Genomic DNA, 18,130 nt, shown 5'->3' on the forward strand with positions numbered 1-18,130 from the left:
TAGTTGATGGGACATCATATGCCCTTAGAATACCAAACTAGTTCTTTTTAATTCCATAGTGACTGGAATAGCTCTCTGAAGACCAGTTTGCTCTCTTGAGGATAAAATTAGGTTTATATGTTTGGCTATAAAATATAAGATATACCAGGTTTACATCACACATTATGGTGCTTTAATGAAGCAGAACATGTGGAATGCTAGTCTGTTAGTTTATTTACATACTCATTTACTCTTATTTTATCTATTTATTAATTGATCTATTTTTGCATTTATTCACTTTTCCCTCTGCCAGTTATTTATCCATAACAAGATGTTCCCATCTTCTACCCTTTGGCGAAATATTTTTGTGACAAAAAGTCTACCTCACCAGGATCTAACAGATTAAGAAAGATGCATAGCAAAAGTAACTAAATCCCTCAGTCTTTCAGAAGTTAGTTTATGAAATTCTGAATAGTAGTTCAAAGGTTATGGGAGTACAGTTTAGGCAAAAATACAACAATAATGTACAGTTAGGGGGGAGTCCTTATTCCTAAATAAACTCCAGTATTGATTGGTATTCAAATAATGTCACTTGCAGTGGTCATGTTGTGGTTTCTTCAGAGATGGAATGGAATTAGAGAACTGGTATGAATATACGAAGTTTTTAGAACAAGACTCATTTTTGCTTAATTTCATGGCATGAATTTTGTATCAGATGGTCGTAAAAATTGAAGTATACAAAAACAGTTGTGCTTAATTACAGATATCTTATCAGAGCAAATAATCATGAATTTAATGAGTTGTATTGGTAAATGGATTAACCATCATAATCATGATGGTTAATTAACATGCATTATCGGTGATGATATACTTTAGTATGAAATCTTAGGAGAAGATTGCTAATGATATCTCTTGGCTTATCCTTTTACTTCATTTACAGATAGATAATGGCTTTCTTTGGGAATTTGATCAAAACCTTTCTAAGCTCAGAAGGGCCATCAGGGAACACTGTGACTGAAGTCTCAGTATCTCAGTTCTCTAGGACACCAGTAAGTATTTTTTTTCTACGAGAATGCAAATATATTGTCATTAAGTTGATCATGAAAATATATATGTGCATGCAGAGATATTTTCATGTTATAAGTGAAATGATACATATGTATACTCTCAGGCACATCAAAGACACAGACAGACACACAGACACACATACACACATACAAAAACGAATATTTAAAATAAACACACACAGAGACACACATACAGAGACCTGCATAAAGGCACACATTCAAACACGCTGGCAGATACACAGGCAGATGTACATACACATGCTCTGCTCATGCTCTGCTCATGCTCTCACTCATACTCACACTCACACTCACACTCACACTCATACTCACACTCGTACTCATATTCATATTCATATTCATATTCATATAGAGCAAGTCCATTTCAACTAATGAAATGAATTATGATCTAGGAAGATGGATATATGATGTGTATCATCGTTTTTACAGGTATATGCAAGAGAAGATTGTCTGGTTTTATATGGCCCAACTCCTAACAAAATGTATGAGCTAATATTAAACAAACCAGTGGATGATTCTCTTACCTCAGCATTCAGGTAAGATTATTGGACTATTGATATAGTAAATACTGTATGATGACTTTTCTTCACTTTGGTAAATAACAAAGTATACTTTCATGGCAGTTGTTGTGATTTCTCTTCTTTTTTGTTTTAGTCTTTATAGGTTACCTGATGTCAGTGAATCCCAGATTCGGTTCATTTCTCTAAGAGAAGTGTTACCTCCTCTTGTGGAGCATATGCCACACTATGTTGTTAACAAGCAAGGGCTTCAGACAATTTGTGACTTAACAAGGGCTCACCCAACCTGGAGCCCAGCTCATATAGCAGCCTATTTAGGTTATGCTAAAGTCTTCAGGAATTCCACCTTTGCTAAGTGAGTATTTTTTTATTATTATCATTAATTTTCCTTTTATAATATTATATGACTCATATTTTGCATTTAAGTCTTGAATCAAAACTTTAATATACTACAGTACATTTCCAACTGCAGTATAGCTAATGGAAAATTTGTAAAAGTTGTGCAGATACAGCAGATATTGAGTTGAAGGAGACACCTCTTCACATAGCAATAAAAGAAGGTCATATTGATGTCATTCGTACCCTTCTTGAGAAGGGTGTTAGTGTTGATGTCACTGATGTGAAGGGAAACTCTGTGTATCATTTGGCTGCTGCTGCAAATGAATCCATAATACAGGTACTTTGTTGTGGGTTTGCTTGTAGTTTATATGAATTAGATAATGATATAAAAGAAGAAATGTCTTTATTTTAATTTATTGCCATTATCTTTTATTAGAAATGTTTAAATCCTATAGCTGGTGTACTTACAGCAAGTTTATACTTCTTGGTATTGTTAGATAAACTTTTTGAACAGTTAAATGATATACATGTATTAGTCTAAACTCATTCTTCAGGGGATTGTTACCTAGGATATTGTAATATTTTACTGTATTTTTCCTTATATGATTTTGCTTCTACCTCACAGTTAGTGACACAGAGGGAATCTCGTCTCATGAATTTTCCAAATGCAGCTGGGAAGACTCCTCTTCATCTAGCCTGTGAAGCAGACAAGCCAGAATGCGTGAAGGCTCTTCTCTGTGCAGGTGCTGATGTCAATGTGGCTGCAACTCATGATTCCACTTTGCCTATTCACACAGCAATGGCTGCAAACAGCACCCTCTGTGCCAAAGAAATTATTAAGATATATCCAAATCAGTTAAATGTGAAGGTAAGATTTACTTACAGTTTTAGTGAGTGTATTCATTTTTGGTTTATTACTTTATGCTTTTGAAATTTAAACAAATAAGTGGTAAAAGATGGAAAGTTTGTGAAGATACACAGGAATATTACTGTGTTCTGTATTTACAAATTCCCCGTATTTTGCAAACAAGAACTGAACTTGTTGGGTGATGATGAATCTGAGGTTCATAGTGACACAAGCTAGATAACCATTGACAAATAATATGATAATAATTCATGCATGATATTCTGGCTCTTTGCAGTTGGAACTTAAAAGATCTACTAGTTTTAGACATTACATGGAATCTTATCATTAAGGCCTGTGCTTAGCATGTAGTAGAACTGGCATATAAAGATAAATTAGGTAGATAATAATCTATCATTTCAATCAATTTAATTTTACATACATAACAATGATCTTCACTTTTGGAGATGCATTTGTCTCTTTTCCATCTTATTTAATGGTTTACTTTATATGATTTTAAACATTTGGAATTGGTTTTATTATTATTCTTTTGAAAGTGAATAAAAATATATTCAAAACAATTTAGACTTGGGTAGTATATATAAGAGACTAAGAAAGGTAAAATGTGATGACAACAATTGTGTATTGAAAAAAAAATCCAAGTGGGACCCTGTGATGGTTCATCTCATTCTGAAGTGGTTTAGACAATTTATTGAATATTATAGGATAAGCCTAGCATCTAGAAGTGCTTGCAGAAAATTCACCATTTTTTTTATGCATACAATATGATTTTTTATATTCTTTTATACAGGCATGATTTTTCTTCAGACAGTTTTTATTAGTGGTAAAAAGAGCATTAGAATTTAAAAGATTAGAGAAATTATACTATAGGTTTATCTTCAGCACATATTGGTAATGGGGCGCTTATTGATTGCTCATCATTGAATATCAGACGAATTTAGATAAGCGTGATGTTCTACTAAGCTTTTAACATATTTTTCTTCTGAAAGGACATGAAACATGGAGGGACACCGCTACATTGGGCAACATCAAGAGAAATTATTTCTGCTATGGCAGACCTAGGATGTAGCATTAATGCTCGAAACTTCCATGGCCACACAGCTTTGCACAAGATGGTAAGTAGTTTACCTTTTGTTTGCAGTGCCTTATCTCCCATGTGCATAAACTGAGATGGTTTCAGTGGCATACCAAGGGATAGGGCAAATTGGAATGCCACTTGCCCAGTGTTCTTTCTGTTTGGAAGTTACAGATCTTCACTCCCTAAAATACTTTCAAAATTAGAGGCCTGCAACTCCATCCTTTCTTTCTATTTGGCAAATTAAGAGAAGCTGCTGTGATGCATTGGAAAACTCATGGCTATGATCAGGAGGGTCTTCAGATGTAAGAGTTTGAATCCTCTTCATAATCCAAGATTGGGAAGGTTATCTAAGTTCTTTGAAAGAAGGTACTATTGTAAACCCCCCAATAAAAATCTTAATGGCTGGGACATCTCAGAATTTGAGCCTTACCAAGATTTTTGTCCTGGAATTTTATTCATGTCTAAGGTGAACATTAACTAATTATTATTTTATTTAAGATAATGAGTGCCAAAAATGTAATGTCTTAGTTTTCGTTTTCTGAAATTAAACATCTATTTTGTAGTGTTATTTTTACTGAGGACTTTTGAGGGTATGATTTTACATTGTTACATTTGACTAAATACACAAGACAGTTATCATACTAGCACTTTTTAGACAATGCCCCTGCATCCCTTACTCTTGTGTATCCTAGAGTTTGACCCTCAGAACTTGGCAAACCTCCCTTTCCAGTTTTGATAAACTAAATTCTTTGTTGTGAAGATAGGAGTGCTTGACAAAAAAACAAATGTTTTTAATATTTGGTGTATTTTGTTTTCAAGGTGGAGCATAATCGCCTGGCATGTGCAATAACTCTTCTGAGTCTTGGAGCAGATGTGAATGCTGTTGATGAGGATGGAAATTCTGCTCTTCACTTTGCTAATTCACCAGCAGTCCTTCAGGCACTCTTGGTGTTTGGTGGCAACACAACTTTTATCAACAAGAATGTATGGAAGATTTTGTAACAAAATATTAATCATATATACAGTTACTGGAACATATTTACACCATTGTCTGATAAATCACGCAGTAATAATTTTAGTCATATACATGTTATGTTTTTTCTTTGTAATAATTAAATTCAAGTAGATGTTGATCTTCTTTTTCAGAATGTTTCAGTTCGTCACCTTGTTGCCAGTAGCACCTATAGGGAAAAGCCGAGCATGTTGTACATCTTGCATGCCATAGGAGCCTCACGATGTAAAACACGCTTACCTGACTGCACTGATGGTTGCTCACCTGAAGGGTCATACAATGGAGTTCCTTTGAATGGTGACTTGTTTTGCCGAAGCCGAGTGAGTTATGATGATTTACTTGACTCTTCAATTCTTGGTAAAACCTTGAGAGACCTGCAGTCAGGAGCTCCTCTTGGGTAAGTGTACTGCTATGTTGAATAGTTTTGTTATAGTATAGAAAACAGGTCATATGATTTTATAATCTCAACTTACTAACCTATAAGAGTAAGTAGCATAAAACATTAAAAATCTTTTAACAGGTTTGATGGATTAGGCAATTTGGCTACAAGGGGAAGAATATTGTGTCTGGATGGGGGAGGCATAAAGGGCCTTGTCCTTATTCAACTCCTTCTTGCCATAGAAGAAGCAGCTGGCAGGCCTATTTTGCAATTGTTTGATTGGATAGCAGGAACGAGCACAGGTGGCATTCTTGCTCTTGCATTAGCCCGTGGTTAGTGTCTTTAATTGAAAACAGTTGGATATCAGAGATGCAAATGATTTCCTTCCTATTACAAGGAATTCAATTATCCTTTGCAATTTTTAATTTTTATGTCTCCTAGTTTCATATTTTATGTCTCCCAGGTGAAACTCCATGAATTGATTGATTGCTTAGAGTTCCATAAGGATTCTTCTACTTTACAAAAGTGAATGTTTGAATGTCAATATTGTTAGAATTAAATACATATTAGATCATTTGTAAAATCAAATCTGTTCCTTCTTTATCTTCATTCCCTCATTTTATGCTCATCACCAGGCAAAAGTGTGCGCTATACCCAGACACTATATTTTCGCATGAAGGACCTTGTGTTTGTTGGCATGCGGCCATACGACGAAAAGCCATTGGAGAAGATATTAAAGGAAGAGCTTGGTGAAGATACTGTGATGGCTGATATAAAAGAACCAAAGTAGGTCTTTGTTTTATTTGAAAGTGAGGGTAAACGCTAGAGCTTTTCCTTCATTCTTCTTTCATGATTATTTGGTGTAAACTTTCAAGTTAGCAATATAACACTTGCTATCTCAGTTAATAGACAATTTATGACATAAAATAGTCTAATAAGCCCACATAGGAAATTAAAGGAAATTTCCAAAGTTTAATAATATTTTATGTTCATTGTGAGGGAGAATTTTTGTCAAAATTGCACAAAACATCAAGCTGTTGTGCATGGTTTACTTATGGTGCCATGTGTATATTTAAAAAAAATCTTTAAAAGAGAAGATGTACATTTCATGTAGCAGTTTTTTTTTTATAAAAGGAATTTTTCATGACAAAGAAAACAGCTTCTTTTTTTACCACATTGAAATTTGGAAAGTTTCAATTAACCCATTGCCGCCGGGTGTCACGTACGTATATGCCATAGCTGTTGTGGACCAAACGCCGGGGGCATCATGTCATGCCCATTCACGCGCTACTGGCTCGTCGGACGGAGGTTGTTTTTCTCCGGTAGTAGCGGCTTCAATTATATGGTAAAGATTTTAGGCAATGGCACTTAAAGTGAAGGTAAACCTTCAAGATTTTAATATTTTTATAAATTTTAGCAAAATAAAAGCTTTTAGGTGCTAAATGTCGCTCGCAAACTACCAATCGAGCCGGGCGCAAACAAGGGAAACTGCCGATGCACGCCAACAAGCCCGTACATACATCAACTTGCCAAAATTTTTACCTCTCGGCAATGGGTTAATCTACTTTCATATTACGTCCCCCTTTGTATATAACATTTGACTATTATATCATGGTTGTCTTTTCCAGGATAATTGTAACTGGAGTTTTGGCAGACCGTTTCCCAGCTGATCTTCACCTATTTCGCAACTACACATCAGGGGAGCACCTGTTGCAAGCTCATGGAGGAAATGCATTTACTCCAACTCCTCCACCAGAACAGCAACTTGTGTGGCGTGCAGCTAGAGCTTCAGGAGCTGCTCCATCTTATTTCAGGTTTGTTGTCTTTGTGTTTGATTATAAAGGACTTTATTGTACTAAACAATGCCACATATGAATTTTCACCTTTTTATGTGGCACTTTTTTGTACTTCATTTATTTCTTGAATGATGTAACACTTACTAAGTAAATCAAGAAATTTGTTTATCTTGCTAAGTGAAAATTATTTAAAAAAAAAAAAAAAAAAAAAAAAAAAATATCAATTTGTAATTTTGAATATATTAGCTTCTAGGATTAGGGGGATAAAGACATTAGAAATGCTACCTCCTGGAGACTATCTTAAAAAAAATTACTTCAGTATTTTTTAAGACATTAGTTTTAATAATGCTATAAGAAATTAAACTGTTATGAGTTCAAATAAGGATTACTAATACTTTTGTTCTCTTACTGCAGTCATTTAGATAGATATGTAAGTATGTTAATGCCATATAAAACGAACTTTACAGGTCATATGGACGTTTTATTGATGGTGGCCTCATATCCAACAACCCTACACTAGATGTTCTAACAGAAATAGCAGAGCACAACACTTCATTGAATATAGTTGGAAGAACAAAAGAAGTAGTAAAGCCATCAGTTGTTTTATCACTTGGAACAGGCAAGCCTCCAGTAGCGAAAGTGAGTCAGACTTTCATGAATATCTTTTTTTCTGATTGGTGACTGTTAATCAGAATTTTATGTATGCATAGAAAATTTTAAAAATAATTGAAAAGAAAACAAAACAAAGATTTGAGAAAGAATGTATGACTGTAGGTAGGGTACTTCCAAAGCATTTTCTGTTAATCTTATATTGTGGTATGAATTTTGGTATTTCAATATGGTTGAATGTAGGGGGAAATGTAATGTTTTAAGGAAACTGCATAATTCATACTTAGCAACAACTAAGTTGAAATGATTGCTATGAGAAAGCTGCATAATTCAGATTTTTCATCAATCAAGTGAAAAGTGTAGTTTTGACCTAATTCTTTTAAAAGAATATCTTCATTAGTGTTGACATATTGGGATTATAAATCAGATTATCCAGGTGTTATATAATTGTTACAGTAGTTATAAAAGCTAAGCTATCATGCTGTTTATCTTTAAGATTTTATGGAATATGAATATCCACATTGAGAAAATGAGCAGATCAAAATCTAGCTTTTGTGATCTCAGACAATCTTTGTTATTTCTGATGTGAAAAAATAAGTTATTTTTGTAAACATTGATATGGGCATGCTATCATAATCAACAATTAATTATTTTCAGGTTGATGCCATAGATTGCTTCAAGCCAGAAAGCATGTGGAGTACAGTGAGGATGGCCTTTGGCCTATCAAATGTGGCTAAGCTTCTTGTTGATCAGGTGAGTAGCACGTTTTTCTTCACCTTCTGAGTACTGATACATTTTTTTCATATGAAAATCTGAAAAATAAAATGCTTTGAATAGCTAATAATTTTTTTTCTCATACATATTGTCAGCACACTACAGTCAATACCACTGTTTGATTATATTAGATTAACTTAAGGTAAAATTATTTGAATATTTGAATATAGCTGATTCAAGAACTTTTAAGACTATGATGGAATAAAATATTGTTCAACAATGCATGACATCCTTGTTTCCTAGAATTGATTGCAGATAATTAAGCATAAATGTAAAAAGTTCCTTATTGTAACATATGTGGAACCCAAAACAGTGTAACTATCTTTTGCCATCCCCTGACCACCAACCCAATTGGCTATTCTAAATATGTCAAATAAATATTACTAGGCCCAAAACCAAAAATTGATTTCTAAACATTTTCTGGTCCTAAGGTTTTTGTATTTGAGACTGTTCAAGTATTAGCTTTTAGTGCTATATAGAGGCTAGCTGATTATATTGTTGTAAGGGATAATGATTCTTACCTATTAACCCGTTCGATCGTGGTGCCTTGGGGCTCACACATGAACCAAAATGAGCATTAGGCTTACATAAGTGGCAATTCTCGTGTGTGTGTGGCTTTTAGGCCCAGCCCACAGGAACACCCATGAAGTATCAAGACTCCTTGGCACCTTCTGCTATGTTATAATCCCTTTTTCTGCATAAGTGATTTTTGTTTTCTTGCCATTTTCAAAGTACCATGTCTAGGTATATTATAAAAAGAAAAGAAAAGAAAAAAGTTCCTTAAAATCATTTCAATTTACCCTTAATTGGATAGAGCTTGAAGAAACAAGATGATGACATCAAGATCACAAAATTTGGTTGAGAAATAAGGGAGATATGCTAATTTGAAATTTAACAAAAATGACCTTTCTTTTCTTTGTTTTAAGAATTAACTAAAACAAAAGTCTGTGATTGCAAATGGCTTGACCACAGAGAGAAATGACTGTAACTTATTTGTCCTTTGAGATATTCAAATGGAATCTGGAATACAGAGAAGATAGGGTGTAATCAGTATACTAGAAGGTCTATAATATCATTAGAGACAATAACTGATTAATTATTTGATTAAATGATAAGTTAAGTAGCAACTGAGAAGAGAAAAAGTAAAGATGAATTACTGTAACTTCCATGTTTCTTCCAGCTGTTAATTAGTCAATAGAATAATTAATTAAATTAATTGCTTAATTAGTAACCACAGACAAACTGAAAGTGAAAGTACAAGTTGAGTGAATGTCACTGTTTATTTGGGTGGCAACTTCGACCCTTGGAGCTCATATAAATATTTACCAAGATAGTGGTGTCAGTGATAGCCCTGATTTCGGAATCATACAAATTGTCTCATATCAATTCAAATCTAATGAAACCACCAGTAATTTGTGGAATGTTTATAAAAAATGTCTACATACTTTGATCTTGTGTCCATATCCTCCAGGAGGTTTTGGAAAGTCTTACATTTAAGTGAATTTTTGGACCTGCTAGAAAATCTGGAACCCATCAATAGATTGGTAAAATTCGAAAACGAAACTGTAGAGGGCATTCACACTGATGTCATATAAAAATTTCTTAGCAGTTTGTTGAATCAAATGGCTTGAATCACATTTTTAATGGGGTGATCCTTGGGACACCCCAGGAAATATCCAGCTGAGCAACATTTAGAAAATGGTGTTCGCTGAACCAGTGTACTGTAACCTTCATATCATGTCATTTGTTGAACTGTATCAGGATTGTAATAGACTGTGTTTTTTTTAACATACTCCATATTATCTCTGTTGGTAGTCTGCACAATAACAATAGAAAACATTGTCTTATTTGGATACTTTCTAAATATTTTTGTATTATTTAAATTTCTGTAACACACCCAGTGCCACTAGTCATACTAGGCAAGAATAGGATCCTGAGCATAGTTTCCTCCATGGAGTTGGCACTCTTCCTGCCATGGCTTGTGGATGGTACATTCTACCCTGTTTACAGGTGGAAATAATGCATAATCTCCTCCTTAAGTTCCCACCCCCAATAGTCTTGTGCAATCATGATAAGTCATTCCTATCACTCTGACCTTCAACCAAATTTTTCATGACAGCACATTCCCAGAACTCAGCCATATTTTTCCATTCTGGCATATTCCAGTCACCCGCCCCCACAGCCAAAATTTTCTCTTAACATGACAGTCATGTTGCCCAGGTTCAGTGGGTAGAGAGTTAAAATATGATCTACTACTTAACCCACTTGCACTGGGTGTCTCACATGTGAAACACCCAGAAAAAAAAAATTCCCGGGCATCCCGCTGGTGTAATGCTAGATCGGAGCTTGGGCTCTAACTTTGTCGCCCGTGGTGGGTTTCCGGACTGGCCCGAATGCTGATTTTGAAGCCGCTTGTAAACTATTATTTTCAGCTTGAAAATGTACCGGTGCTAGTGGATGAAAACATTTACAATGATAATGGATTAATGGGTGAAACAAAAGTGTTGAAATTTACTTTGTCTTTTCCAGGCAACAATGGCAGATAATCGTACAGTTGATCGTGCACGAGCATGGTGTGGAATGTGTGGGATAGCTTATTTACGGCTCTCCCCACAATTGTCTCTGGATGTGCAGCTTGATGAGACAAGGGATGAAATTCTGGTCAACTCTCTTTGGGAAACCATGGTGTACATACGTTCAAAAAAAGAACAAATACATCAGATTGCAGCTTTGCTCACTGCAGGTGTACCTTCTCCTGCTGAGTAAAAGATCTTGGTCCTTAGATATAGAACATTTGGAAAGTTTGGAGGAAGAACACTACTGGGAAATGTAACCATCGGATGATTACTGTGTGTCTATTTTTTAAAATTGTATCTTATGAATAATGAGTAAGTTCATTATAAGGATTTGATTCCAGAAGATGTAGAGATTATGAAATGGATTTCATTATGTATTTATTTCCGCATTTATTTAATAATGATTTTAATCCATTCCCTACAATGATTGAAATATTCCAAAGAGTATAGGGCTTTAAGAGGTATATAAAACTAAAAAATAAATGTAATTTAAGCTGATACTTTGGAGGACATGCTAGTTTAGAAAATATAACAAAATATTAGACTAGTCCTAAGTAGTCTCTTTTATGTGACAGATGAACAGAAGAATAATTGTTTTATAGCAAGGTCATGGATTTTTAGGGAAGATTGGATGTATAGCATTTTGTTCAGGTCTTTAAGGGATGGTAACAACCAATGTATAATTAGGAATATAAATTCTGAAATGACAACAGAAAAAGAAATAGTATTTCCTTAGTTTTAAAGTACTTCTGAAGAGAACCATATTATTTACGTTAGTAAAATATGGCTGCTCTCTAGACAAGAAGGGAGACAACCCATGGATAAATAAATAGAAAGAACGATATACTATACATAGTGGATTATAAGCCATCTAGTCATGCATCACAGGTATGCAGATTATGAGATTTACTTTTTAAGCATCAGTTTATGTAATACGGGTGTTGTCTGTCAAGACTACTCTTGGCCTAACCCTCAGTCTGATGTAACCTTCATGTAGGTACAAGCTGTTATATTTTAACCCATTGGATTTGGGTAGTGTCACCTGGCCTGTGGCTGTTTTACTCGGTGACAGCATGTTCACATCACCTGGCCCTCGATTTTCCATGACAGGACTGTAATGTCATCCAGATTGTAGGGGGTTATGGCTTTGTAGATAATGCAGAAAAAATTAACTGTGCAAGCTGTTATGAAATAATAAGTTTTAATTCAAATGGTTTGTCACATATAGTGTTATTACATTGACTTTTACATGTTTCTGCAGTGATTTATCCAGAATTTTATTTTATTTTAGTTTGAAGGATAATTGAATGTTCATATAAAGATAGAAATATTCAAGAACTCAAATTCCATGGGATCTAGTATATCCAGATTTATTATTGTTTGAATTGTAAGATTATACAGGTATACATGATTTTATGTAGCAGTTACATTTAAAAGGACATGCTTATTGCTTTGCCTATGTAATATAGTGCATAGTTTATAAGATTTTGATTTTATTTGAATACATTAACATATACAATGAATATATATTTCCATTCATATATAAAGTGTATGTAATATATATCTCTGTGGCCATAAACTATGTGCATGATATCTTGGAGTTGATTTTGCATATATACTGCTATCAGGTAGATTTTTTTGTGGTAGAGTTTGTAATTGAAATAAAGTTTATATCCCAGTGAGAAAATGTGTAATATCAATGGAAAACATATTATACTTGAGTGCTTTTTGTGTACTCAGTGAAAGTTTGTATAATTGTATGTTACATGTTTTTTTAAAATGATGTTGTGGGTATATGAAATATTATTTTAAGATAGGGGCATAGTTGATGAAAAATAATTGAATATTTATTGATATATAGTGTTAAAAAAATAAAATATGAAAAAAGATAAGAACAGAAAAAATCACAATATAAGTTTATTGTTTAGATAGGACAACAGATTTCAAAATTGTTTCTATAAACATTTATTTGCTTATATTGTTTTTTCTACCATTGTATCAATACAACAGTGATTTGCTATTCCTGAAGGGCATGTTAAGCAACTTTGAGTTCTTTAGAAACCTAATGAAAGAAGTCTGAATTTCCATGAGTAAGTTATATTTTCTTGTCCTTGAAAACATGTATTTTGTCAAATGCACCCCCCCAATCCCTTGCCCGTTGTTGTTGTGGGGGGGCTTAGGAGACGGAGACTGAGACCCAATGCAGGGATCTCCCCTGCCTAGGGCCTCAGCCCTCGACTCAACTAATTTTGCATAGTCTTTTCCCCCTCCAGCTTTCTGTTTCCATCCCTTCTCCAAACCCTTCTACTATCTACTTCCTAAGGTGTGAGAGCCGTGCTGAGAGGATGAAAGGCTGACCTTGTGCCAGTCCTGAACGGCCTGCGGGAACTATGGGCATGGTACTCCCGACTAATCTAGCCCTTACCATTCACTAGCGATGGAGGTGGACCAGTTGATGCCTTTTATATAATCCAGGTTCCCCATGACCAGTAATGAAAATGTAATCCCTTTATTAGAGGCAATGAGGCTAGCCCTTTTATCAAATAGCCCCAACCCAGGCTCTCCTTTGACCATGGCTCCGAACACTGAAACTACTACCCACTCCTCAATGCCTACTAGTGCATTACCCACCCAAGCAGAAAATCAATCTCCAGAAGACATTCCTACCCACCCAACTTCCTCAAATTCATCAACTCTACCCCCGCAACTTTCATCAAGCAACCAATCCTCCCTTATTACTACCTTGCAGCCTTATTCTCCATCATTCCGTAATACTCCGTCTTCTACACGTCCCCGACCATCCACCACCACCAACCCTACAGATATCTTAAATACTCTGTTTAGCCCAGCTAAATGGGACCGATTTTTCGTGATCCCTTCTACAGCTCCTTACTCAGGCAACACTCTTCTCTTTCAACAATACCTCCAAAAACAAGTAGGTAGAGTCCCTTTCTATACCAGACACGATCGCTCCCGTCTTGTAACAGTCAGATCAGAAACTGAATCTATAGCACTATCAAATTTAACTGATCATTCTGGCAACCCCATTCCTGCAGAACCTCATCCAACTCTTAATACCTGTACCGGAACTGTCTCTCTCTCCCCAGCAAACTGCCCAGTCGATACCAAAGATTGGTCAGACTGTGGAGAAGACTTATTAGGATGCCTCAAAGTCCAAGATGTGAAATCAGTACATTGCTACACCATTCCTCCTAAAGGTCAACGAAAGAATCCGACCAACATTGCCAAAATTACCTTCCGTACACATGACTTTCCCTTACGTATCTACATTGGTGGACAATCCCTCCCTGTTCGACCATACCAACCCCCTCCACGTCAATGTCAAAACTGTTGGCACTTTGGATATCCTGCCAAACATTGCCGTTCCACAGACCAATGCCCCATATGTGCCCAACCTGGTCATAATCGATCAAACTGCTCAGCACAAACACGAACATGTGCTAACTGCGGCGGCCCCCATAATGTATTTTATAGAGGCTGTCCCACTTACAAGTTTGAATCTGAAGTAGCAACTCTCAGATACAAAAATGGTCTCACTTTATGTGAAACCAGACAGGAAGCACGTCGACAAGGTTTCTCTCATACTCCATACTCTAGTAACATCATTCGCTCAGCCCCTCCCCCTCCACCCCAAAATGTCCCCATTTCCACTTCTACATTCTACATCCCTCAGACCAATTCCTTTGCCACTCTAAACCCAGACACCCCAATTTCAACCACAGCTCCTATCTCAACTACAGCCCCAACACCAACCCCTCTCCCTCCCCGCACTACACACAGCAGACAGACTAAACTTTCTAACCCTTCTTCCCCTACAGCACAATCACCTCCACCTACCTTTACCTTTATTCCTGAGTCACTAGTCTCCTCTTCCCCCCCTCATAAGAAAACCTTTATCCCACAAAACTCTCCAACCAACTCCATTGCAGAAACAATTACCTTCTCACAAAACTCTCCAACCAACTCCACTGCAGAAACAATGGATAACATTTAAAGCTACATGCTTGAGACACAAGATCCCATAACTCATGCTCTTTCCACACTTGAAGTGGTTGCCGATATTCATACCCCTCCTGCTAATATTCCCCCTACACCCCTTCCTCCTACTCCCTCTCAACACAACCTAACCTGCTCAGTTCCGTCCACCTCCGATATCCATCCTCCCAATACCCATCCTCCTGATATCCATCCCCCTCTTACTCACAACACCCCTACACCCCTTCCTCCTAATCCCTCCCAAGACAACACATCCCCTTCAACTCCAACTATCCATCCTTCCGATATCCACCCTCCTACCAATAATACTCCCCCACATCTACTCCCTCACATCTACTCCCTCCCAACACAACCCACCCCCTTTAACCCCAACTATAGGCACATTCTCCCTCCTTCCATCCCCTCTATCTTTTGCACTCCCTCCCGGATACACACGAGAATCACTCATGTCATAACAATGCCCTTCCCCAAATTCCTTACCAATGCCCCTCCTTCACACCCCCTAGCTCCTTCTCCCCCAGATTCCCCAATACGTACCGTATGCGATATCACTCATAAGCTATAGCTCTCCTACATTGGAATATTCGCGGTTTCCGTTCTCATAGACCAGACCTACGTCATATCCTTGCTTCTTATAATCCATCTATTATCTGCCTCCAAGAGACTTTCCTCACACACCCTCCTATTCCAATTCCCAATTACCATTTTATCTCTTCCCCACACTCCCTTTATGTCTCGTCTATACTTATCCATCATAAAACACCTTATGTCATACCTCCCATACAAACTACTGTCCCGTGCACAGCTATTCGCATCTTTCTTTGCCGCTGGATCACAGTAATTTCAGTCTACTTCTCCCCATCCCATCCCATTGACTTTGTTGCCTTTGAAACTCTAATTTCCCAACTCCAACCACCTTTCCTCGTAGTTGGTGATTTCAACTGCCGCCACACTCTGTGGGGTGACTCTACCACCAATTCTCGAGGCCAATCTCTAGAACGCTTCCTCTTCACAAATAACCTAATTATTCTTAATTCAGATCGCCCCACACACTTTGACATGCGCACACAATCCTTTTCATGCCTTGACCTCTCTCTATGCTCTCCTACTCTACATTTAGATTTCCATTGGTCAGTTCTAGACCACTTCCCCTATAGTGACCACTTCCCAGTACTCCTTTCTCCTACTTCATATGTACCACTTCCTAATCCTCCACGCTGGTGCTTTGATAGAGCTGACTGGCATACTTTCACTTCACTCTCTACTATACCTATCCCTCCATCCCCCTTACCGTCCATTTCAGATATGCTACAATGTTTTACAACCACGATCCTAAGAGCTGCCTATACAGCCATTCCTCGAACTTCAAGACCTTATACCTCTAAATGTGTTCCATGGTGGAATTCTGATTGCACCAAAGCGCTTCGCTTAAAACGAGCAGCCTGGAACAGCTATCGCTACAAACGAGGCACCCCTCACCAGCTATCAGCCCTTATTTCCTTTAAAAAAGCATCTGCCCATCTTTGCCGTACAATTAAAAACAGCAAAACAAATAGCTGGCAAAATTATGTTTCCTCAATTACATCTACATCTATTTCAGCTGTTTGGCGACGGATCCATAATCAAGCAAACATCCCCCCCATCCTGCACCCGTCCTCCATATTCGAGATATTCTCATCTCTGAGCCTGTCGAAGTAGCTAATGAACTGGGCAACTATTTCAGCCAGGTCAGTAGTGGCTCTCACCTTTCCCCACACTTTTCTTCCATTAAAGCCATCAAGGAACACACCTCTGTTACCTTCACCCTATCCTCTGATGAGTCCTGTAATGCTCCTTTTTCTTCTTCTGAACTCAACGCTCCATTACAGTCGTGCCGTAACACTCATGAAGGCCCTGATGGTATTCACTATTGTATGCTCCGACACCTCCCATCTTCCTCTCTATCTTTCCTATTAAATATTTTCAACCACATATGGACGTCAGGAAATTTTCCTTCTCATTGGCGAGATGCTCTTATCCTACTTTTCTTAAAACCCAACAAATCAGGTACCCTACCCGAAGATTACCGCCCCATAGCTCTAACTAGCTGCTTGTGCAAACTACTAGAACGAATGGTTAACTTCCGTTTAATGTGGTACCTAGAATCTCATAATCTCCTTTCCCCTTCCCAGTTTGGTTTCCGATGTGCCCGAAGTACAGCAGACCCACTTGCCCATTTCGAGACCTACATTATATCGGCATTTGCACGCCATGAATCCGTATTAGCCATGTTCTTTGATCTAGAAAAAAGCATATGACACCAAATGGCGATACCATATCCTCCAACAATTGTCCTCCCTAGGTTTACGTGGAAACATGGGCGTTTTCATTAAATCCTTTCTTTCTAAGCGTACCTTCCAGGTCAAAATTGCCTCTTCCACGTCATCATCCTCTCCTCAATTCGAAGGCGTCCCACAAGGAAGTGTGCTTAGTACCACTTTATTCTTTTTTGCTGTAAATGACATAGTCTCAGTCCTACCACCAGGAGCCAGAGCATCACTATATGTTGATGACTTAACCATCTATGCATCTGGCACATCCATACCAGATCTCTGTCAATTCCTTCAGTCTGCGATAACATCAGTAACTTCTTGGGCCACCAACCATGGCTTTTGCTTCTCTACCTCTAAATCTTTCCCCATCCTTTTCTCTCTCTCACGTACGGTCCCCAAACCCCCACTCTTCTTATATAATGCTCCACTCCAATATCGTTCTTCTGGCAAATTCCTAGGCGTTATATTTGATTCCAAATTGTCCTGGCGAGACCATATCTTGTACATCAAAGAAAAAGCTCAACGTCCCCTCCGAATCTTACAAACTCTTTCACATATCTCCTGGGGCTCGGATAGCAAAACTCTCCTCCATCTTCATGTTACTTTGATTCTCTCCACTCTAGATTGTGGATGCCATATCTACTCTGCCTCAACCTCTCTTCTTGCTCACCTTGATACAATCCACCACAGCGGTCTCCACTTAGCCCTAGGCGCCTTCCGCTCCTCTCCAATTGAGAGCCTATATACTGAATCAGGCATGCCATCCCTCTCTCGACCTCAAGCACTTCTCT

At 37.3% G+C, this 18,130-nt stretch overlaps 1 protein-coding gene across 1 annotated transcript; it reads left to right on the forward strand.

Annotated features, from left to right (window-relative positions):
- Positions 1-919: 919 nt before the first annotated feature.
- On the forward strand, positions 920-13,095 carry iPLA2-VIA (calcium-independent phospholipase A2 VIA; the record flags this gene model as incomplete). Its single annotated transcript, XM_070131946.1, is given in 14 exon segments — positions 920-1,028; positions 1,494-1,600; positions 1,719-1,937; positions 2,081-2,258; positions 2,547-2,789; positions 3,776-3,901; positions 4,684-4,848; positions 5,011-5,273; positions 5,397-5,587; positions 5,891-6,041; positions 6,884-7,069; positions 7,519-7,690; positions 8,318-8,413; positions 10,964-13,095. Coding segments are annotated over 14 exon segments (2,436 nt in total). The 3' UTR covers positions 11,201-13,095.
- Positions 13,096-18,130: the final 5,035 nt, after the last annotated feature.

The sequence above is a fragment of the Penaeus vannamei genome, chromosome 17 (assembly GCF_042767895.1).
Source record: "Penaeus vannamei isolate JL-2024 chromosome 17, ASM4276789v1, whole genome shotgun sequence".
Lineage (NCBI taxonomy): Eukaryota > Metazoa > Arthropoda > Malacostraca > Decapoda > Penaeidae > Penaeus > Penaeus vannamei.